The 25,305-nt window shown below is 39.6% G+C and overlaps 1 protein-coding gene across 6 annotated transcripts in view; it reads right to left on the bottom strand.

Moving 5' to 3' along the window:
- LOC106869585 (glucoside xylosyltransferase 1) overlaps positions 1-25,072 on the bottom strand; it is a 226,839-nt gene extending 201,767 nt beyond the window's left edge. For 2 of the 6 annotated variants that reach the window (XR_016243630.1, XR_016243631.1), the window contains exon 1: positions 24,336-24,952. Coding sequence is in view for 3 of the 6 variants with exons in the window: in XM_089359789.1 (XP_089215915.1) it covers positions 24,336-24,619 (284 nt within the window). In the remaining 3 variants the exon portion in view is untranslated. Of the gene's footprint in view, positions 1-24,335 lie in introns of all 6 variants that reach the window. The other 4 variants (XR_016243629.1, XM_089359789.1, XM_089359792.1 and 1 more) reach the window with 4 other exon arrangements.
- Between the last annotated feature and the right edge of the window lie 233 nt (positions 25,073-25,305).

Raw genomic sequence — 25,305 nt, 5'->3', positions numbered from 1 at the left:
TGTATACATATTTTTCATTTAATTCCAACCACTTGAAGATTTATATTTACATACAATTAGAATAATATTATTGCCATAGTCACAAGTTTTGCTTTGGACTTGCAAGAAATAACAAGCAAAATGAAACGAAAACACATGTACAGTTGATTAACGAAAACATTGATGCAATAAAACATTTTTTGGCATAACTACAGATGTACAACCCACCAACTTTGTTGCCTTATAACTTTCAGAAAAATGGATACTTTTTAATGAAACTTTCAACAAATAATCACTTATAGTAAATAGGATAAACTTCAGATATTGTAAGAATCCTTCAAAATGTGATACAAACATGCAACCTGGTACACTTCTAATTTAAAACATGCAGTTTAAGATAGGCATGATTGCCAAAGTGAAAATCGAAAATGGCAGCCATCACAACCTCTCTCATCAATGGTCACATACACACTGAGTCTGCCACATCGAACTACAGCTGACTTAGCATAACGAGGCATAAATGCATTCAAACACAAATGCACACATACTCAACATTTGTAGAATAAAAACACCAATTTACTATTTTAAAAAATCTATGTAAATTTACAATTAAAAATAACATAACTGTATTGAACTTCTATTGTTTCAGAGTCTTTTAAGGCTGTTTATTTTATTTTTATAACAATACCCTTAGACATTGTAACAAATTGTCATGTCTGATATATGTTTCAATTTTGTAAGTGTACATGGCAAGTGTACACATCCCCACAGACTGGACAAAGTGCTGCCTATGCCAAAACGCCACTACGGAGAGACTTCAACAAGCTGATTACCATTACTTCCCCAACAGCAATGGCTACAAGACTCTGCACAAAAATATTTATTTACTGTATGAACTTAGTGACTTTCCTATACCCATCAACCTAGCCAGGCTAGATGAAGGCAATCTTGGCATAGAGGAGACACTAAAGAGAAATGATGCAAAGGACCTACCCAGCTGTTTCTTGATGTTTAGTAACACAAAAGTGGAAAGAGAGCAAGATAAAGGAAAGAGAGTGTGGCAGAGGGTCTTAGCAGAAATGAAGAAAGGACCAAAAAGCAGCACATCAACACAAAAGAGAATATTTGTTTCATCTGTGAAAAGGAGGACATTTGGGAAAATATTTTGAGACATGCATCAACAATGCAAATTGGTGTATCACTAAAGGAGCTTGCACTGACTTTGAGTGACAGCAAACTGCAAGCCAAGTTTAGTAGCTCTGATGCAGTTGCCCAAGAGCTGAAATATCATCTGCATTGCTACATAGGTCTGCAAAACAAAGCTCGTTCTTTAAAATCAGAAGAAAGGAGGCTTGAGAACAGTGATAGTAACAGTGGATATCCATTTGCTTTCTCTGAACTACTTGCTTAGTTACATGAAAGTAGGAATGCTGCCAGGGTAGATCAAGTGACTGTATTCTAACAGGCTGATCTGACAAAAATGTATTGTGAACAGCGAGTTAAGTTAGATGTGACAGAACCAAATGTGAATGCTACTAAGCTGAAGGAGAGGATCTTGTTCCATGTTCCAGAGGTAGAAGCATATAATTGTGGAAGAAACGTGATAATAGCTTTCCAAAAAGACATCAGACCAGTTCCATCTTCAGACACAATAAACTATAATGAAACCATACTTATCTAGAAAACTACTGATATACTCAGGAAGAAGATTCTCCAATGCTCCAGTTCATTCGATGGTAAGTTTGATAGCCAGTACCTAAACTCAAGTGTTCCTCCAGAGCTGCAACATTTTGTTACCTGTCTTGCCCAAAGGGCAGGTATCAAGGCACAAATAGAAAGTGGTGTGTCAAAAATTGATGTTGCAATGGGTCAATTGCTACAGTTTAATTGCTGTTCCAAGAAAAAACTCACAGCTACAAGTTATAGACACTCAAATAAGAGAGAACCACCTTTATTTGTTTACTTGGGACTGTCTCTGTATTCAAGGACTCAGAAAAAACAGTTAGTGGACAGACTGTTTGAACACAGATTGTTTGTCTCATATGATCACATACTTGAAATATCAAACCAGCTGGGCGAAGCTGTTGTTAGTCAGTATGTTTAAGATGACATAGTGTGTCCACCACAGATGAAGTGCAGCGTGTCCACACTTGTGGCTGTAGATAACATTGACCATGACCCAAAAGCAACAACATCATTCCATGGGACAAGTATTTCTCAGTTCCAGAGTACTGCAAGAGGAGAGCATCAAGCAGAACTGGCTCTAAAGAAAAAAGATCAAAAAGATTCCTGAGCTCCCAGAAAGCTACACAAAAGTAAAACAAGCTTTTCTGGAGAAGTGCCCTATACTTCCTACCTGGAGTGCCAAATCTAAAACCTGAGTATGACTGGTTGCAGTCAGTAGCTCTTGCAGAAATCTATGACAATACCATTAAAGTGACATGGTCAGCACACAATGCTCAACAAGTGAAAGATTTGCAGTTTGATGTGGATATGTCTGCCCTTATTCCCTTACTAAGAGACCATTCTAATGAGGTGTCAACTATCAAGCATCCCATGGACAAAGTCAAGGGCATCATACATCACTTAAATCCAAGTCGGAGTCCAGTTCTGGCTGTAGATCAGCCACTGTTTGCACTGGACAAATAGATTCAATGGAAGTGGCCACAAATGGATGGCAGTTTTGTCATACTAATGGGCTCACTGCACACTGATATGGCCGCTTTAAGAGTAGCCGGTAGTTTGCGCAAAAGCAGTGGGTGGACAACAGTCAGTGATGAAGCTGGCATTGCAACCTCTGGCACAACTGATTCTTTCTTGTCTGCTACTAGTGTAACAAAAACAAGAAGAGTACATCAGGTAACATCCTGCAGCTTGTATCAGCTAAAGAAAAGGGCATATGAGGCAAGTGATAAGTCTAGGAGTTTTAATGATTGGTGTGCCAAATGAGAAGCTCAGGAACCCCAGTTCTGGTACTGGAACATGGTACATTCTCGGGTTTATCAGATCCATCAGGGTGGGAGATTCCACAGGGTATCTTGCCTCAATGAATGCCTTGATGTACTTCTTTGCCAATGACAGCACCCATTATGCAAGATCTGTGCACATCAATGATATGCGAAAGCTGCTTGAGGCCAATCCATCTGTCAATGAAGAGTTTGCAGCAGGAAGGTTTGAGATCCACAAGATGGAAAGACTGTTCTCTGCCATCGGAGTGGATCAAGTCCATGAGCAAAATAATGCTCTAATCAAGGAAGATGGAGGAGCTGTAGGTATCATGGACAATTAGTCTGCCTTGCTAAGATGGATGGCGTCAGGGCTAGAGATATGTCATCTTGTTGGGGAATATGATGAGTTATCAAAAATCAGGCAGCGTACCAATGCATCACACCACAAACACATTCCTTCTGTCCAAAAGACATTCCTGGAAGATGTGCAGAATTTTTGTAAAACAGTGGAAGAATTCAGAAATCCATTCTTGGATTAAACATTCTCTGAGCTGCTGATACTAATTTCCAAAGATGCAATGGACAGTGATGCAGCTGATACTTTGAAGAACTACGTTCCTGAAGGAATGAAGTAATTTGAGTGGTTTATATTTAATCTAAAAAATATATGTCACACTTTGAAGTAGAACAACTTCAAAATATTTAACAAGCCCAGAACAAAGACTGCAAGGAAGCTGGATAATGCTGTGGAACAAGACTGCAACCTTTTTGCAAACTTGTTCATCACTTCCCAAACAAGACAAGTAGATCTCGAAGAATTCTTCAGGTGCGAAAATGCTAACTTCCCAGCTTCCATCAGTTCAAACGGAGATTTCTACCGTGGAACGAAATCAGACCTTATAGCATGCCTAAAGAAGCAGGTGGAAATGTTAGCAAACAGGCCAGAAACTGATGCTATATTCATTGACAGAGCACACCTAGCACACGATATTCAACACAAGCATCTAACCTTCAAGGACTATGCTGAACATGACTTTGTTGGAAAGATAAACAAATATGCTGAGAGGTACAGACATACTTACAATTCACAGTCACTGAAATCATTCATGAGATTACAAAGAAGTAGGGGATCCTGACACTGAGTAATAGAAAAAGGAAAGGTTCCCCAAAATTGGCCCAGTTTTCTTCAAAAGGAGGAGAACAAAAAAGAACTGTATACTTTCCTAGCCCATAAGCTGAAACAAGCTACTGGTGGACAAGTGTTTACTACAGCCATGTCATCATGTGTTAGCAATAAAGAAGATGAGGTAAAACACTTGATGGAAGACATGACCGACTGTTCCCATGAAGAAGCTGACACGAGGATTTTTGTCCATGTCATGAATGCTGTGAAGCAGAGCTACATCACTAGAGCAACCATCCTTGCAAATGACATTGATATAGTTGTCATAGCAGTGGCAACATTCTCTGTTTTGAAGAGAAGTGGTCTAGACTTGTGGGTTGCGTACAGAATGGATAAAAGCAGGAGATGGTAACCAATCCTCAGCATAGTCACTAAGCTCGGGGAAAAGGCCTGTAGGTTATGCAGTGACTGGCTGTGATACAGTGAATGCTTTTAAAGAAAGAGGCTAAAAATCCTGCTTTCAAACCTGGGATATTTTTCCTCAAGCCAATAACACATTTCACCAGCTGTCTGCACCTTGTGCGGACATCACAGAAGATCAGATGCAAGTAATAGAAAGATTTGTTGTTCTACTGTATGATGGATCCAGTTCGGAGTTGTCTGTAAATAAAGCCTGGAAAATCATGTTTGCAGAAAAGAACAGACACTATGATACAATCCCACCCACATGAGGAGCTCTTATTCAGCACATCCAATGAGTTACATATCAGGCAGGGCACATATGGGGCCAGGCTCTGCAGATGAAGCCAGCACTGCCATCACCTATCACCTGGAGGTCGAAAAAAATGACAATGGCACATTCACTGTTCACTGGACTGAACTAAGAGCCATAGCAGAACAATGCCAAGCACTTAAAAAGTGCCAATGCAAAACTGAGTGTGCAGGACGTTGCACACGCAAGAAGTCAGCCCTTTGTGCCTGTACATGCATTTGATTGATGATGAAACCTGTATAACCTGAATTAGTGAAGAAGATAGAAAAATCCTTCAAAAGATAAATATAAAGCTATTTGTGTAAAATACTGCATAATAAATAACGTTTATTCTAATAAAACTTATTTCCTGTTCATCACAATTATTAATTTTTAATGCTGGACGCCATCTTGGATTTTGGCCACCATTTTCGATTTTCACATTGCCAATCATGCCTATTTTAAAGTGCATATTTTAAACTATAGGCGTGCCACACTGCATATTTGTATCACCTTTTGAAGGATTTTTCTACTATCTTCTTCACTGTTAGATCCTGTAGATTGAGTGTATGTAAAGACTTGTTGGAAAAAATTTTCTGAGGAGTTGGAGAGAGGAATTTCAGAAAATTCACATGACCTGACATTTTACCCCTCATAACTTTCAGGAAAATGGGTATTTTTTAATGAAATTTTATACAAATACCTTTCAAACGGTGCAGATTATGATTACAAAGAAATTTGTAGGCAAAATTGTTTGGAAATGGGTGGGGGTGGAGTTTCTGGAAAACGGAATTTCACATCAGATGGCCCACATAAGTTGGAATTTCTCCATTTTGACAGGGATTTTTTACAATTTTTTTTCAGCCCAGTGTTTGGAATGACGGCAGGCATTTTTGAAAATCTATGATTTTTTTTCACTACCGCCGCCTCCTCACCACTCCAGTCTGGACTGATTTTGACATTTTTTTTCTTTTCTTTTTTTTTTCCACTAAACCTTTCCAGTTAAAAAAAAAAATTAATCTTTTCAGAGGAAAAAGTGTGATATAAGGGAGATTTGGCTGTTACTTCTAGCACATTGCAAGACCACCCTCCTAGTTTTTTTGTCACTCAAATATGAATTGATGTTTTTCAGTATTTTTCCCTATAAACATATTAACGCGATAAAAAAAAAGGAAAATTTAAAATTTATAATTTTTTAGCCCCACTCCCTGCCCCGGTTGTTTCCGTTTATATAATTCTAAAATATTAGAGAGCCTGAGAAGACTATTGCTGGAATTTATCCACAGTGATTTTAATAAGAGGTATGTAAAAGATTATCTGTATACACATCCTCTCTTTTATATAAAAGAGAGGATGTGTGTGTGTGTGTGTGTACGTGAATGTAGTTTATGCACGTCCACAAATTAGCACGCATGTCGCTCCAATTTTAGGAGGAGATGTGTCATGACCTTATGTGCATTTTCGCCAATTTTTTCTCTCAGAGGCACCCGCGTACAGCTGTAAAAATCGATAAACTTTTACCAATTTTGAAGTTTGTTGACATGGCGAAGTCAAATCTGTGTGTACGCGCGTGAAGGAGAGAGAGAGAGCGAGAGAGAAATTGTACGTTTGTGAGAGGGAGGGTGAAGGAGAATTACATTTTGTTTGCCAGCGTCTGTGTGGTAGGCAGCAAACAAGCACAAAGAAAATAACGCAGCAAACAACAAGCAAAAAGAAAAAAATACTTTCTCTCTCTCTCTCTCTCTCCCTCCCTTACACACACATGCTAGTTATCTCTCTTTCTTTCTTTCTTTCTCACACACACACAGCAACATTACACACAAAACACATGTTGCCAAAAAGAAATACACGCTATCTTTTTATAGTGAATATGCGAGACAGAAAGTGTGGTGTGTATGTGAAGTTCTTTTGTTAGTGTGAGAGAGCAGCATGTGTGTGTGTGTGTAATGTTGCTGTGTGTGTGAGACAGGGAGAGAGAGAAAGAAAGAAAGAAAGAAAGAGAGATAACAGGCATGTGTGTAAGGGAGGGAGAGAGATAGAGAGGGAGAGCGCGCTCTCTCTATTTCTTTCGCGTTCTTTCCCAACACTTTTTATGGAAACTGCCGAATTGATGTAAACAAACCCATGTGGTCTGATTTTCATGTTTCTAGGTATTGTACCGTAAATCGCCATTTCCAAAATATATTTATTTCAAATCATTTATCCGTATATATATGTAACGCAAGATGTGTGTATGTGTTTTGTTGATATATAGGCAACACACACACACACATACGAACATGTATGCGTACAAAAAATATGCATGCAATTGGTGTACATATGTGCGTGTGTGTATGTGTGTGTTGCTCATATATATATATATATATATATATATATATATATATATATAATGTATATTTATAGATAGGATGATAAATTGAATATTGATTCAATTTAAAACCAAGTGGCCTAGCATATAAAAAATCTGAAAATTCAGAAAAAATTGTATTACACGTGTATAAGGGATGACCACTAGGTGGACATCCAATATGCTAGAAAGAGGTCATCAACAACCCAACCACAAAGAAAAATAATGTTCTCCAGAAAAATTTCGCAAAACCCCAAAACAGGACAAAATGAGAAATATACAGAATAAAGAATTATCTATGGGCTGCTGCAGTTTCGAACATTAACGTTTTACTTACATAACATCCGTGTTCTCACATATATGTGTATATATATATCATCATCATCATCATCATCGTTTAACGTCCGCTTTCCATGCTAGCATGGGTTGGACGATTTGACTGAGGACTGGTGAAACCGGATGGCAACACCAGGCTCCAGTCTGATTTGGCAGAGTTTCTACAGCTGGATGCCCTTCCTAACGCCAACCACTCAGAGAGTGTAGTGGGTGCTTTTACGTGTCACCCACACGAAAACGGCCACGCTCGAAATGGTGTCTTTTATGTGCCACCCGCACAAGCCAGTCCAGGGGCACTGGCAACGATCTCGCTCGAAAATCCTACAGGAGCCAGTCAGGCGGTACTGGCAACGGCCACGCTCAAAATGGTGCATCTCATGTGCCACCCGCACAAGAACCAGTCCAGGGGCACTGGCAACGATCTTACTTGGCTTGCCGGGTCTTCTCACGCACAGCCCATTTCCAAAGGTCTCGGTCCGTAGTCATCGCCTCGGTGAGGCCCAATGTACGAAGGTCTTGCCTCACCACCTCAGCCCAGGTCTTCCTGGGCCTACCTCTTCCACGGGTTCCCTCAACTGTTAGGGTGTGGCACTTTTTCACGCAGCTATCCTCCTCCATTCTCACCACATGTCCATACCAGCGCAATCGTCTCTCTTGCACGCCACAACTGATGCTTCTAATGTTCAGCTTTTCTCTCAAGATACTTACACTCTGACGGGTATTCACATTGACATTACACATCCAACGGAGCATACTGGCTTCATTCCTTGCGAGCTTACGTATGTCCTCAGCAGTTACAGCCCATGTTTCACTGCCATGTAGCATGGTTGTTCGTACGCATGCGTCATACAGTCTGCCTTTTACTCTGAGTGAGAGTCCCTTTGTCGCCAGCAGGGGTAAGAGCTCTCTAAACTTTGCCCAGGCTATTCTTATTCTAGCAGCTACACTTTCAGCGCACCCACCCCCACTACTAACTTGGTCGCCCAGATAGCGGAAGCTATCGACTACCTCTAGTTTTTCACCCTGGAATGAGATAGAAGTTGTTTCCTGTTTGTTTGCAGTCTTTATTGCACCTGCACACCTGCCACAAACAAAAACTAACTTGCTAGTTAACCTGCCTTTGATGTTGCTGCACCTCTTATGTGTCCATAGCTTGCACCGGGTACATCTTATAGAGTTACTACCTACTCCTTTTCTACATACTGAGCAGGGCCATCTACCTGAAGGGGTTTGTGTTTTATCTACCTTCCTACTTATTAGGATTTTGGTTTTAGCTAGGTTGACTCTAAGGCCCTTCAATTCTAGACCTTGCTTCCACACCTGAAACTTCTCCTCTAGTTCTGATAGTGACTCCGCAATTAGGGCAAGGTCATCAGCATAGAGGAGCTCCCAGGGGCAACCTGTCTTGAACTCCTCTGTGATTGCCTGGAGGACTATGGTAAATAATAGGGGGCTGAGGACGGAACCTTGGTGGACCCCTACCTCTACCCGGAATTCATTGCTGTACTCATTTCCAACCCTCACCTTACTGGCCGCATCTCTGTACATGGCTCGCACAGCTCTCACTAGCCATTCTTCTATCCCAAGTTTCCTCATTGACCACCAGATAAGGGATCGGGGGACCCTGTCAAAGGCTTTCTCCATGTCAACGAAAGCCAGGTACAGAGGTTTATCCTTGGCTAGGTATTTCTCTTGCAACTGTCTCACTAGAAATAAGGCATCAGTAGTGCTTTTACCTGGCACGAACCCAAACTGCATCTCATCTAAATTGATTCGCTCCCTAATTAGTTGGGCTATGACCCTCTCTGTAACTTTCATAACCTGATCTAACAGCTTGATGCCTCTGTAATTATTTGTATCTAAAGCGTCCCCTTTACCTTTGTAGCAGTTGACTATGATGCTGCTACACCAGTCATAGGGTATGACTCCTTCGTGTATCACCTGGTTCGTAATACGGGTGACTAGGCTATAGCCAACACTGCCAGATATTTTGAGCATCTCTGCAGTGATTCCTGATGGGCCGGGGGCTTTCCCGGTCTTCATACTCTTAATTGCTTTATCTACCCTGGTACTATCAACTCGGATAGCTGGTCCCTCTATTGGGTCGACATAAGGCAGGCTCTCTTTCTCCCATTCATTCTCTTTATTAAGCAATCTATCGTAGTGGCATCTCCAGACCTCTTTCTTTGCATCCTCATTTAATGCAAGCGTACCATCATCCATGCGAACACATTTCTCTCCTACAACATCACTATTCTCTCTCCTACACTGTCTTGCAACCCGAAATACCTCGAGTCTTTGGTCCTCACGGCGCAGAACATTGGCAAATCTTTCCTTATCTGCTTCCCCTCTGGCTAAATAAACCTGTCGCCTAGCCTCCCTTCTGGCACATTGGTACAATTCCCTGCTACCACCGTTCTTCCAGTCCTTCCAAGCTTGTTTCTTTTGTCTAATAGCCCTGTCTACCTCCTTGTTCCACCACCACGTTACTCTGGGTTGGGAGGGGACCTTACACCACCCACAAATCTGGTCGGTGGCTTTCAACAGGTTGTCCCGCAGAAATCTCCAATTGTCTTCCATATATATATACTTAAGACTTTGTTGTAATCTGAACAGAACCGCTTCTGACACAGAGAATCGGGAGCCCCTTTTGGTTATTCTATTTTCCTTGCTGGAAGGGTTCCTAACCCATGGGGAAAGAGGGGTTAGATGATGGCGGTGGTGTTTTCAAAGGGATGGCATGTGTAACCTGATCACCTCTGCCGATCAAACTTCCAACCCATGCGCTCCAGTTGCAACACTGATTCTGCCCAAATTTGACGTCATGTTACTTAGTTTGGTTTGAAATAAAGAACTTGATTAGCTTAATAATCCCAACTTAATCCCGGGCAAAGCCGGGCTATACTGCTAGTTTGTAATAATGTTTTTTTCTTACACACACACATGCACGGCTGTGCTCAGTTGGAGTGCGAGAAAAAATTTTAACTTTTTTTTCTGTTTATATCCCAACAATGGACTACACATATGTTACTTTAGCATCATCATTTCATAAAATGTGTTTATGGGGAAGAAAATATTGAAAAACATCAATAGATGTGGGAGTGAGAAAGAAACAAGGAGGGATGTGCTAGAAATAACAGCCAAATCTCCCTTATATCACACTTTTTCCTCTGAAAAGATATTTTTTTTAGAACCGAAAATGTTTCTCTTGCAAAGTGAAAAACAAAAATTGGCCAAAATCTGGACTGGGATGGTGAGAGTGAAAAAAATAATAGATTTTCAAAAAATTTTTTTTTTGTGTAAAGATGCCTCCCATCACCCCAAAGACTGTACTGAAAAAAAATTAGAAAAAATCCCTCTTAAAACGGAGAAATTCTAACTTATGTGGCCGTCTGATCCGAAACTCCGTTTTCCAGGAACTTCTCCCCTTGCCCCCTTCCAAAAAGATTTGGCTACAAATTTCTTTGTAATTGTAATCTACACCGTTTGAAAGGTATTTGTATAAAATTTCACTAAAAAATACCCATTTTCCTGAAAGTTATGAGGGGTAAAATGTCGGGTCATGTGAATTTTCTCAAATTCCTCTCCCCAACTCCTCGGAAAAATTTTTTCCAACAAATCATTACAGCCATTTATTTATCCGTCTGTCTATCTATTTACTCCTATCTGTTTATTCATATCTATCTCTCTATCTATCTATCTATTCACATAACTTTATGCTAATTGAATTAAAAATTTTGAAAATATAGTTTCTTGCATATTTGGAATCTCTGTCATCGAAAACATAGGAACATGGGAACATAGGATGCCTTAATTTATGACTTTTTATGTGCGAGGTTCATAGCCTCAATGTGAAAATTTAATTTTATAAAGAACAGTGTTATAGAGAAGCAAAGTTCGGCGGGCGGCTTTTGCCTTCTCTCACTATACCATCATATTTATCATCCATTTCATCTCATTAATGTTTTTTGTCCAGCCCGTAGCTACTCTCTGTGTACTGCCTTTATGGCAAATTGAAATGAAATAAAGTAGCTTGCTTACCAACCACATGGTTCCAGATTCAGTCCCACTGCGTGGCACCTTGGGCAAGTGTCTTCTACTATAGCCTCGGGCCGACCAAAGCCTTGTGAGTAGATTTGGTAGACGGAGATTGAAGGAAGCCCATCGTATATATGTATGTGTGTGTATGTGTTTGTGTGTCTGTGTTTGTCCCCCCCAACATCGCTTGACAACCGATGGTGGTGTGTTTATGTCCCCTGTAACTTAGCAAAAAGAGACCGATAGAATAAGTACTAGGCTTACAAAGAATAAGTCCTGGGGTCGAATTGCTCGACTAAAGGCGGTGCTCCAGCATGGTCACAGTCAAATGACTGAAACAAGTAAAAGAGTATTTCGCAAAAAGAAATTTCTAGAAAAAGTGAAAAAAATGAAGAAAGGTTAGGTTTACGTCCCTCAAGAATTACCGGATATTTCTGGCCGGCCATCCTCAAAAAATCCGGAAATACCAGATCCCTGGCTGATTGGGTCCACAGGGTCAAAACCGCTTTTGCCCCAACCCAATCAGCTGTAGGTAAAATTTTCACATTTAAGAGCATTGCTCCACTGCCACCCAGACCCCGTCGGATAGTATCCTCTATCCAATCAGGTTCTATACCGGGTGGCAGCCCACAGATCCAAGCCCTAGTTAATTTCTTCCCACAGTATGTGGGAAGAAACAGAATTTTTTCCCCTTCTAAGGGCTGGCTCGCAAACTTGCGAGCCACCTCAGGGGTGTCAAATAGCAACCTAACCGTCGCATATTTTACACCCCTTGCCATAAACTTAATAGTTGGCAGATATTCTGCCAACTCTTTTTCAATTTCAAATTTGGGAAAGACCATAATGGTGTCGAGTAACCTAGAGTAGGTCCGTAACACCACCGTTCTTTCCCTGAAATCATTTAACCACTTCTTGGGTGGGATAATATCCCACTCCACAGCAGTGGCCTTATTTTTCTTTATGTTCTCTGCCATGATAAAAATGTCCACATAAAAATTAAACAACGAAAAATTTTTAAAACAGGCAAAAAAAGAAAACAGTTAAAAAAAGCAGAAGAAATAAAATAAACAGTTCGTACTAAAAAAGTTCATAAAAGGAGAAAGGAAATACAACAGTTCAGAAAGAATAAATAAAATATAAAGTTCCAGGCAGAATAACAAATTTTCAGGCCACAACGGTACTCCGGCCCGATTTGATCTCGGCTCCGCTGCAGTCGTCACTTTGCTGGTAAAAATTAAATCCTTTGCGTAGTTCCACGTGGTGTAGTTCAAAGCAAGAGGAAGACTTTTCTTTAAATTTATTAGCTTTCAAAACTTGGTTTGAAAACAATAAATTCCTTTTCTTTTTTAAACAAAGTTCACAATATTCATTTGTAGTTCTCAATTCACGGCTTGAAAATAACAAACCTTTACAAACTAAGTTCACAATTTTTGGAGGAGTGATACCTCCAAAACACTCTTCTCACCGCTAAGTGAGACATTAAGCACAACCACAGGCAGACAAATGCGTGGAATTCAGTGGAGATTTCTTGTTCGACATAAATATAAATAAATACGAGCAACAAACCCCCACTAAATCCCAAAAAACACAAAAGTCTTACCTGTAGTTGTACGTAAAAAATTCACGATGCTGGCATTCAGCGATGTGAAGCCGGAGCAACAATAAACACGTCCTTTCGATAAGCAAGCTACTTACCACACAACCACTCCTGCAATAATGATTCTGAAAAAAAATTTGTAAAAAAAATTACCCCAACCCCTCCCGATTCTATGGCCTTGGCCTTCAAGCAGGCTATCCATGTGCTAGTAATAACAGCCAAATCTCACAAAACTGCGATAACATAATGAAAGAAATTTGGGTAGCGTTTCACCTGGGCTCAAAAATTTAAAAAAATTAGTCTAATACGTGTAAAACAACTTGCTGGGAATGAACATGAAGAAAAAAATGTGCGCTCGCGAACGGGGGGTGGGGTGAGGGTGGAGAGGGCTCGGAACATTCACATCGCGAATGTTCCGAGACGCCTCACCGGAAAAATAGTGTAATAGATGTAAAACGACTTGCTCTGAACAAATATGAAAAAAAAAATGCGCTCTAGCAAAAGGCAGGGTGGGGAGGGGACTCAGAACATTCACATCGTCACACATCATCAGTCCATGGCCTTTAAACTATAGTGTTTGAGCTGAGCTCAAAAACAAAAAATAATTAGTGTAATAGGTGTAAAACAACTTGCTGTGAATATGTGTGTGCGTGTGTGTGTGTATACAGTGGGGGGGAAATGAATATTCGTACATGTCAAAATTCTTTATTTATATAATTTTTAATGAACATCAATGGGATATACCAATACTATATTTGCATACACATGCATAAACTAAGAATATGCAAAAGAAACTAATAAATGATGAATTTATATACAATTACAAATATTTAGGGGTGAAAAAAGTATTTGTACAGAATAAATTCATGAGTTTCTATGCCACAAAATACTGTTAAAATAATTTTTTTTTTACTAGAACTTTCTCGTTTGTTCCAATAATCTTGTCAGTGGTCAATTTTAAGTGTCAAAACTCTAGCTTCCTCATTCAGCACTGAGACAACATAAAGTAGTGTCCTAATAATGGCGAAAAGTAAAGAACTCACAAATTCAGTGAAAATAGTGGAAAGCAGGTAAGAGTTACAGGAAAATATCAGAGACCCTTTGTATTCCATTTTCTACCATATCTTCATTTATTCAAAGATATAAAAAATCGGGAACTGTTGAAAACAGAATAACATCTGGTGCACCACGCAAGATTTCCCCTAGATCTTTAAGAAAAATGAAGTGAAGTATCAAAAAAAAACACAATGATCACCAGAAAGGAGTTGCAAGAAGATTTGTTAGCTTCAGGGATTAGTGTTACGCTATGAACAATCAGCAATGAACTTCATAGGAATGAACTGAAGTCATGCTCTCCTAGAAAAACTTCACTGTTGACTAAAAGGTATAGAGATGCCCGTTTAAAATCTGATACATTCTGGAAAAATGTTTTGGACAGACAAGTCGAAAATTGAATTGTTTGGACGAAATTCGCGTAGCCATGTTTGGAGGAAAGATGGTACCACCTATTCGCCGAAAAACACAATTCCAACTGTAAAGTTTGGAGGTGTTTCTCTGCAAATGGCACTGGCAATTTACATATGATAGATGGTAAAATGAATGCAGAGATGTACCAAAATATTTTGAACAATAATTTATGGGACTGTAGAAAAGCTCCAGCTTTGTGAAGGGTGGGTTTTACAACAGGATAACAACCCTAAGCACACGGCGAAGTCTACCAAAAATGGATTGTCAATCACAATATAAAATTATTAGAATGACCAAGCCAGTCTCCTGACTTGAACCCCATTGAAAATTTGTGGCGTCATTTGAAAATTAAAACTCATTCAATAGCCCCAATGTGCATTCCAGATTTGAAGAAAATTTGTCAAGAAGAATGGGAAAAAATTCCTAAAGAAACATGCAAGTCATTGATTACGAACTACAAGAAGAGATTGGTTGAAGTGGAAATGAATAATGGTTATGCTACGAAGTATTAAATCAGAATTATCAGTTATTTATGTTCTGTACGAATACTTTTTTCACTCCTAAATATTTATATTTGTATATAAATTCATTAGTTACTATAATTTATTAGTTTCTTTTGCATATTCTTAGTATATGTATGTGTATGCAAATATAGTATTGGTATATCCCATTTATGTTCATTAAAAATTAAATAAAGAATTTTGACATGTACGAATATTTATATCCCCCCACTGTACATATATATATATATGGGAGAATATACGAAAAAACAACAACAGACGAGGACAGGTGGTGTAAATAACAAAAGGATGTATTAGTATGATGCTCGGATATATATATATATATATATATATATATATATGTATGTATGTATAAATTAAAACAGTAAGGTAAAAAATTGGATATTAATTAATATCAATTTAATACCATGTGATCTTCTTCTAGCACATTAGCCGTCCACCAAGTGGTCTTCTTTATATATATCATCATCATCATCATCATTTAACGTCCGCTTTCCATGCTAGCATGGGTTGGACGATTTGACTGAGGACTGGTGAACCAGATGGCTACACCAGGCTCCAATCTGATTTGGCAGAGTTTCTACAGCTGGATGCCCTTCCTAACACCAACCACTCAAAAAGTGTAGTGGGTGCTTTTATGTGCCACCGGCACGAAGGCCAGTCAGGAGGTACTGGCAACGGCCACGCGCGAAATGGTGTCTTTTACGTGCCACCTGCACAGGAGCCAGTCCAGCGGTACTGGCAACGAACTTGCTCGAATGTCTTTTCACGTGCCACTGGCACAAGTGCCAGAAAGGCGACGTTGGTAACGGTCACACTCAAATGGTGCTACTTACGTGCCACCGGCACAAAAGCCAGACAGCTGGTGCTCTAGCAACGATCACACTCGGACGGTGCTCTTAGTGATTTACTGGTACCATCACGATTTCGCTTTCGCAAGCCGAGTTTAGTGTTCAATGAAGACGTTGGCATGGGTGCCAGTCTACAAATTTAGTTCGATTTCGATTTCACTTGCCTCAACAGGTTTTCGCAAGCGGAGTTTGGTGTCCAAAGAAAGAATGTTACGCATAAGTGGGCTGGCTACATTCCTGGCAGAGGCCTTGGATTTTGGTCTCACTTGGCTTGCCGGGTCATCTCACGCACAGCATATTTCCAAAGGTCTCGGTCAGAAGTCACTGCCTCGGTGAGGCCTAAAGTTCAGAGGTCGTGCTTCACCACCTCATCCCAGATAGCGGAAGCTACCAACTACCTCTAGTTTTTCTCCCTGGAATGAGACAGAAGTTGTTTTCTGCATATTTTCAGTGTTTATTGCACCTGACCATCTGCCACATACAAAAACTAACTTCCTAGTTAACCTGCCTTTGATATTGCTGCACCTCTTATGTGTCCATAGCTTGCACTACTCATTTCCAACCCTCACCTTACTGACAGCGTCTCTGTACATGGCTAGCACAGCTCTCACTAACCATTATATATATATATGTGGTGAAACCACCTCTCACGGTTATTTATTTTACAAATGCGAGCGTAGCAGGGAACAACTCTTTCCCGCCTTGCTGTGTCATCACCTGACTGACTATTATTTTCGCGGCAATTGCCTCCAGTCCGTTCGTGCCAGGACGCAAACCGACCAACCGTAGCCACTAATAAGGTCACGTGAGAGAGTGTTATTCTGATGCTCTCTGGAGCCTCCTTGTACCTATAAATAGCCTAAATTATCAGCGCCGGTTCGTCGTGGCTACAGATCCTCACAGATCTGGTCGTTGACCACACACGTAACACAGCCAGCCAGTTCCAGCGACGACATCAACAGCATCGTTCAACTACGTACTACCCAACGTCGCCAGCGTCAACATGACTTCGCCATGTACACAAGCAACCGCAGTTTCTCTTCTCAACCCTGTTTGTGTGAATCGCCTCACCACGAAATTAACAGCCAGAACTCAACCTGCGAAGAACATCAGTATCAAGAATCCGGCCCGGCATCGAAGCCTCAACTGCACGACAAGTGACTTAGCTCTGCCACAACCATAACCTCTTATATACAGACCTACAATCCAACTGTGTACCTTAACAGAACTGGTATCTTATTATCCTGTGTTACAGACTCTTTCTATGCTTTGTATCTCTTGCATTCACATACATATATTTGTATAGACACTCTTTTGTTTACATGACGGCCTGTCTTATATTGTGTCTTAATATGTCGCATTCACACTCACACACAGACATACAGTTTAATGCTCCAATACATCTTACTGTTATTCATCTTTATCGGTTGCGCTTCTATCTTTTCCTTACTGGCACTCCTTCGCATTTCACATGCAAATTCTCTATGTTATAGTATTATAACATATATCACATATTTTGGTGTCGACCGTGCAACGCGTTAAAAAAGGAGCCTGTTTTCCATTCGTCACCATTTCTCCTTAGGTTCGCACGGTCATTCTACATATATATATAGATATAGGCGTAGGAGTGGCTGTGTGGTAAGTAACTTGCTAACCAACAACATGGTTCTGGGTTCAGTCCCACTGAAAAGCCTTGTGAAACTGAAAGAAGCCTGTCGTATATCATCATCATCGTTTAACGTCCGCTTTCCATGCTAGCATGGGTTGGACGATTTGACTGAGGACTGGTGAAACCGGATGGCAACACCAGGCTCCAATCTAATTTGGCAGAGTTTCTACAGCTGGATGCCCTTCCTAACGCCAACCACTCAGAGAGTGTAGTGGGTGCTTTTACGTGTCACCCGCACGAGGGCCAGTCAGGCGGTACTGGCAATGGCCACGCTCAAAATGGTGTCTTTTATGTGCCACCTGCACAAGAGCCAGTCCAGGGGCACTGGCAACGATCTCACTTGGCTTGCCAGGTCTTCTCACGCACAACACATCTCCAAAGGTCTCGGTCAGTAGTCATCGCCTCGGTGAGGCCCAATGTTCGAAGGTCTTGCCTCACCACCTCAGCCCAGGTCTTCCTAGGCCTACCTCTTCCACAGGTTCCATCAACTGTTAGGGTGTGGCACTTTTTCACGCAGCTATCCTCATCCATTCTCACCACATGTCCATACCAGCGCAATCGTCTCTCTTGCACACCACAACTGATGCTTCGGATCTTTTTTAAAACGGGGGCCACATTTTTCATTAACGAAACACTTTGAAACTTGGAACACTGGTAGAATGTGTCATATAAAACATCTTTTTCTCTTAGTCTTCTTAAAAAAAAAAGAAATCCATAAGTTATTCCATGTTAAAGTTGTCGTATTTCTGTAATTTCAACCAATCACTGACGTCCATTCAGCCAATATACATTAAGTGCCGACTACATAAACAAACGATTCTGAAACAATTAACCCTAACCCTAACCCTAACCCTACGGTTAGGGTTAGGGTTAGGGTTAGGGTTAGGGTTAAAGCAAATTTAAAATGAAAAAAGCAAATAAAACGAAGGTATGGAGATTAAATACACTTTACATCGCTTAATCAGCCAAAGGAGTAAATATAAACAACTGAATACTTGTCAGTGATTGGTTGAAATTATCGAAATAAGACAATTTTTTACATGAAATAAATTCGAATACAAAAATATTTTTCTGTTCTATAACACAAAATAGATAAGTATACGAGGTTTGAAAGTCTTTCCGTACCAAAAACACTACGTAAAACATTAATGAAAAATGTGGCCCCCGTTTTAAAATAGATCCAATGCTTCTTATGTTCAGCTTTTCTCTCAAGATACTTACACTCTGACGGGTATGCACACTGACATTACACATCCAACGGAGCATACTGGCTTCATTCCTTGTGAGCTTACGCATGTCTTCAGCAGTCACAGCCCATGTTTCACTGCCATGTAGCATGGCTGTTCGTACACATGCGTCATACAGTCTGCCTTTTACTCTGAGTTAGAGTCCCTTTGTCGCCAGCAGAGGTAAGAGCTCTCTAAACTTTGCCCAGGCTATTCTTATTCTAGCAGCTACACTTTCAGCGCACCCACCCCCACTACTAACTTGGTCACTCAGATAGCGGAAGCTATCGACTACCTCTAGTTTTTCTCCCTGGAATGAGATAGAAGTTGTTTCCTGTTTGTTTACAGTGTTTATTGCACCTGAACATCTGCCACATACAAAAACTAACTTCCTAGTAAACCTGCCTTTGATATTGCTGCACCTCTTATGTGTCCATAGCTTGCACCGGGTACATCTTATAGAGTTACTACCTACTCCTTTTCTACATACTGAGCAGGGCCATCTACCTGAAGGGGTTTGTGTTTTATCTACCTTCCTACTTATTAGGATTTTGGTTTTAGCTAGGTTGACCCTAAGGCCCTTCGATTCTAATCCTTGCTTCCACACCTGAAACGTCTCCTCTAGTTCTGATAGTGACTCCGCAATTAGTGCAAGGTCATCAGCATAGAGGAGCTCCCAGGGGCAACCTGTCTTGAATTCCTCTGTGATCACCTGGAGGACTATGATAAATAGGAGGGGGCTGAGGACTGAACCTTGGTGGGCCCCTACCTCTACCCGGAATTCATTACTGTACTCATTTCCAACCCTCACCTTACTGGCAGCATCTCTGTACATGGCTCGCACAGCTCTCACTAACCATTCTTCTATCCCAAGTTTCCTCATTGACCACCAGATAAGGGATCGGGGGACCCTGTCAAAGGCTTTCTCCATGTCAACGAAGGCCAGGTACAGAGGTTTATCCTTGGCTAGGTATTTCTCCTGCAGCTGTCTTACTAGAAATATGGCATCAGTGGTGCTTTTACCTGGCATGAACCCAAACTGCATCTCATCTAAATTGATTCACTCCCTAATTAGTTGGGCTATGACCCTCTCCGTAACTTTCATAACCTGATCTAACAGCTTGATGCCTCTGTAATTATTTGTATCTAAAGCGTCACCTTTACCTTTGTAGCAGTTGACTATGGTGCTGCTACACCAGTCATTGGGTATGACTCCTTCGTGTATCACCTGGTTCGTAATACGGGTGACTAGGCTGTAGCTAACACTGCCAGATATTTTGAGTAACTCTGCAGTGATTCCTGATGGGCCGGGGGCTTTCCCTGTCTTCATACTCTTAATTGCTTTATCTACCCTGGTACTGTCAACTCGGATAGCTGGTCCCTCTGTTGGGTCGACATACGGCAGGCTCTCTTTCTCCAATTCATTCTCTTTATTAAGCAATCTATCGTAGTGGCATCTCCAGACCTCTTTCTGTGCAGCCTCATTAAGTGCAAGCGTACCATCATCCATGCGAACACATTTCTCTCCTACGACATCACTATTCTCTCTCCTACACTGTCTTGCAACACGAAATACCTCGAGTCTTTGGTCCTCACGGCGCAGAACATTGGCGTATATGTGTGTATATGTTTGTGTGTCTGTGTTTGTCCCCTCCAACATCGCTAGACAACCGATGCTGGTGTGTTTACGTCCCCCATAACTTAGCGATTCGGCTAAATAGACCGATAGAATAAGTACTAGGCTTACAAAGAATAAGTCCTAAGGTCGATTAGCTCAACTAAAAGGCGTTGCTCCAGCATGGCCACAGTCAAATGACTGAAACAAGTAAAAAAGAGTATGTGTGTATATATGTGTGTGTGTGTGTGTGTGTGTGTGTGTATATATATATATATATATATATATATAAGTGGAGGCGCAATGGCCCAGTGGTTAGGGCAGCGGACTCGCGGTCATAAGATAGCGGTTTCGACTCCCAGTGGCTCTGGCATGGGGATGGTGGCGAACCCTGCTGTACTCTCCACAACTTTCTCTCACATGTGCTCAGCCACTCCCACGTTAATTTCACGAGCAGGCTTTTCTGGATCATATATATATATATATATATATATGTTAAATATATATGTGTGTGTTCTTAATATTTTTTCAGAGCAAGTTGTTTTACATCTATTACACTATTTTACTTTTGTTTCCTGGCTCCAGTGAACATTCTTGTCTCGGAACATTCACATTTTACACCTATTAGACTTTTTTTTTTTTTGAGCCCGGGTCAAACGCTTTAGTTTAACCAAAATTTGTAATGAATCTACTCACTTTTCGGAGTAATTTCCCGCAGTAATATAACAAAATGAGGGAGGATATGACAACGGCGGGAGGATAGGCCATCAAACGTGGGTTGTTGGGTGTTATGACACCACTGTGAAGAAAGGATTTTTACAGCGCGTACCCAACAGAAGCACAGCAACATTGGACACTGTGATAATAGAAAATGTGTTGCCCGGTACTGTAATTCATACCGATAAATGGGCCAGGTATGGAAATTTACAGCAACTTGGCTATATTCACCTAATGGTAAACCGTTCGCAGAACTTTATTGACTCTGAAACCGGCGCTTGCACAAACGACAGTGAGGCCTATTGGGCCTGAATCAAAAGACGGTTGAAGTATGTCACCTAATTTGTTTTCAGAATGGTAATCTCCGTATTTTTCTATGTATTTCAGAAAAAAAAAAAAAAAAAAAAAAAATTCCGGAAAAAGTGGAAAAATGAAGAAATGGGTAACAGGGGGGATTAAATTTTTGAAAAAATCTTTTCAGAATCGGAATCTCCATAGCCGAAAACGTGGGATTCTGAAAAAAGAAAAAAATTTCGGCGCACCTCTCCAAGAAAATGAAATGCAATTTTAAAAAAAAGTTGTGAAAATGGAAAATGTATACAAAATAAATGATCTATGCAAAAAAATTAGAAACATTCATCCATTTTAAAATATTTTATACTAAAAAATAAAACAAAAGGAAAATGGGCACTGGCGAATACAAATAAACATGTCGGACGATACAAGGGGAGGTAATTCACTTTTACCAGTCAGCTATTATTAGGGGCCAAATATATGTTCTGTAATTTATTTTCTCTGTAAACTAAAAACAAAAATAAAAATAACAAAACTTGCAGACATCTTAAACATATTTACTCTATTGTTTTATAAGGTAATCTTCAAGTTTAGGGGGGTAAAAAAAGTAAATAAAAATATTCAAGGGAAATAACTGAACGACTTACCAGTATAATCCGTTTTCTTCTAGCTGTTTATAAATAAATCACACCCTAACCCTAACGTCAATCAAATCACGTGTGTGATTTATTTATAAACAGAGATGTACGGAGAATACTGGTAAGACGTTCAGTTACTTCCCTTGAATATTTTTATTTATTTTTTTTATCCCCCTAAACTTGAAGATTACCGTTTTATAATTATTCATATCGTATATCACAACATCATAAAATGGGCGAGTGCACACCACCTAACCCTAACAATTGTGCACAGTAGAAAAATCTGATTAAAAACAAGAATTTGCAAACGATATTGTCGGGTTCCTCGTATCATTAATAACTGACTGGTAAAAGTAAATTACGCCCCCTTCTATCGTTCGACATGTTTGATATTCGAGAGTGCCCGTTTTCCGTTTACTCTTTTAATTGTTTCAGTCATTTGACTGTGGCCATGCTGGAGCATCGCCTTTAGTCGAGCAAATCGACCCCAGGGCTTATTATTTGGAAGCCTAGTACTTATTCTATCACTATCTTTTGCCGAACCGCTAATTTACGGGGACGTAAACACACCAGGGGGGGGGGAGACAAACACAGACACACAAACATATATATATATATATATATACATATATACGCCGGGTTTCTTTCAGTTTCCGTCTACCAAATCCACTCACAAGGCTTTGATCGGCCCGAGGCTATAGTAGAAGACACGTGCCCAAGGTGCCACGCAGTGGGACTGAACCCGGAACCATGTGGTTGGTAAACAAACTACTTACCACACAGCCACTCCTGCGCCTATTTGTTCTATTTTGTAGTATAAAATATTTAATAATGGATGAATTTTTCTAATTGTTTGCAAACATCATTTATTTTGTATATACCTTCCATTTTCATAACTTTTTTTACTGGCATTTCATTTTCTTGGGGAGGTGCGTTGGGCTTAGCCGTATGGTTACTTCGTAAATCTGAACTCTCGTTGAATTCAAAGGAGCTCCAAATTTTCTAAAGGGGGTGGATCCGTTTACGTCTCCGCCATATGCGCCGCATTCCACTCCCGGTTGTATTTTCTCCTCTAAAATGCAGTTTCGTCTATTTCAACAATTCCGCAAGGGGACCAACATTAATTTTCATTGGATTGCGGGGCAAATCTTCCACGAAGATATCCCATAAATAAATAGTATAACCGACTGCGATAGTGTTACCAATTCCAAATTTCTCCTTACCAAACCTAGTAGCTGTCAATTCTTTCACTCACAGCAATGTGAGTAAACAACGATACACTGGAATTGTCATGACAACAAACAGTTTCGACTTCCGCTGTGAGGACACTGACTGGGCTAAAAGTACGTAAATTTAAATGTCCAACTTCTTTTACTATAAATTTTCCAATATAATAACTGCAATATTCGTTGTCAGCATACAAAACTATATCAAAAGTACATTTTTGAGAATGTTTAGATTAAGATTTGTGATTGGAAGAAAACGAAAAAAGATCCCCAGTATTTCTCCGACGTTTTTGAAACATCATTACATAGTTTACATTCTGAAAAACATTTGTGAAAAATATCATCCATAAGTTACGAGAAAAGGGGAAAATAACAATTTTGTTAAAGGTTATAAATATAATCGTAATGTATAACCTCGAAAATGTATTGCTGCCAAATTTCATTTGAAAAAATATGCATTTTTCAGGAAGTAATGAGAAAACCAAAGTCGGGGTATAAGCTCCGGCTAGTCAGTAGCCAAAGAATCAACTCAAACCAGCAGTAACGTTCCTTGTCAGTTCTACTTTCAATTCTGACAGCTAATACCATGACAGTGCCATATATTTTGCTTTTTTTCCCCCTAGACCCTTTATATAAGTCTTATTTAGTTTCACCTCTAGATCTAAGGTATTGTGCCTACGAGAGAACATCAGATACAAATAAACACAAGAGAAATTAGAACCAAAACAAAAAAAAAACTCAGTCAAAAATTGATTTCTTGCATAAACACCAGACAAACAAAACTGGGGAAATTATATAATCATATCGACCTCGTCAGTATTTAAGCGGTACGTATTTTGACAACTTCGCCAGAACTCAGTACGCAAAGAAACATAAACAAGGCATAACATTTTGTTTAATCTCTTACACTTTAGTCATCCTCAGCTCTATAATCATTTATTTAAACAAGTTAATCTTTCATTATCCAATTTAGAATATCAAAAGTTCCTCACTTGTTTTTCTTCGATCCTTCCATTATAGGTTGCACGTCAAACTTGGAATCAACTAAGGGTTCTTTAGAAATTGCTTTGGTATTTTCTGGACCAGTGTACTGTTTGATTTCATGAAGAATGTTTTTTTGATTTATGTAAATATTTCCTGGTGATTTACCTTCTTGAAGGAAGTTTTCGTGTATCAATTTTCGCAAAGAATAATAGAAAATAATTGCCAGGAGCAACACAAAGATAGTGGCCTTGATCATATTTGTTCTTACATGGGATAGTTGTTTATAACACATCGAAATATTAAAGACCTAAAATCTTAAATTGTGTCAAGGATATTACACTTGATAACCACATTGGATTGTTCGTCTTTTATCCACGCAATGTGTAATACTTGTGAAAGATATCAGAATAAACGTTATAAAAGGGAAAAAATGCCGTCGTTGAAAATACGACAATAATACCTTTTTTTTAATTATAGAGATAAGTCTGTTCATATAGATTTATCAATCTATAACTTTCCATCTTGTTTTCAACAGGGTAGTAAATGCAGAAAAATACGCACTGCATATTCATTCAGGATCTCCCAGAAAAAAATGTTTGTAAATAAAGTCTTATGAATGATAACTGAAGAGTTACAAATAAGGGAGTGAATAATCTGTTAATGTATATTTTTAACATTTCATGAACTTCAATAGATTTGTTGGAGAGTTATGATTAGCGTTTAAAATACGTATACCGATATATTTAATTTGTTTTATTTTTGTAATGTGTCAAAAAGTTCTGTCGTACATTTATTACCTTATCACTCGCACAATTTCATTGCATCTATTCTAAAATATTGATCAGAAATTATTTAATATCTGCAAACTTATTTTCGCCAGATCCCTTCTACATGTAAAATAGGAAGTAAATACGTTTACATTTAAACAAAAAAATGACGGAATAATACTAATTACACATAGCCGTGACTGTAGTGAGA

Source organism: Octopus bimaculoides, chromosome 11 (genome assembly GCF_046866305.1).
Source record: "Octopus bimaculoides isolate indiv1 chromosome 11, ASM4686630v1, whole genome shotgun sequence".
NCBI lineage: Eukaryota > Metazoa > Mollusca > Cephalopoda > Octopoda > Octopodidae > Octopus > Octopus bimaculoides.
Note: the sequence above shows the minus strand (reverse complement) of the source record. Positions and strands in the feature narration are given on the sequence as shown.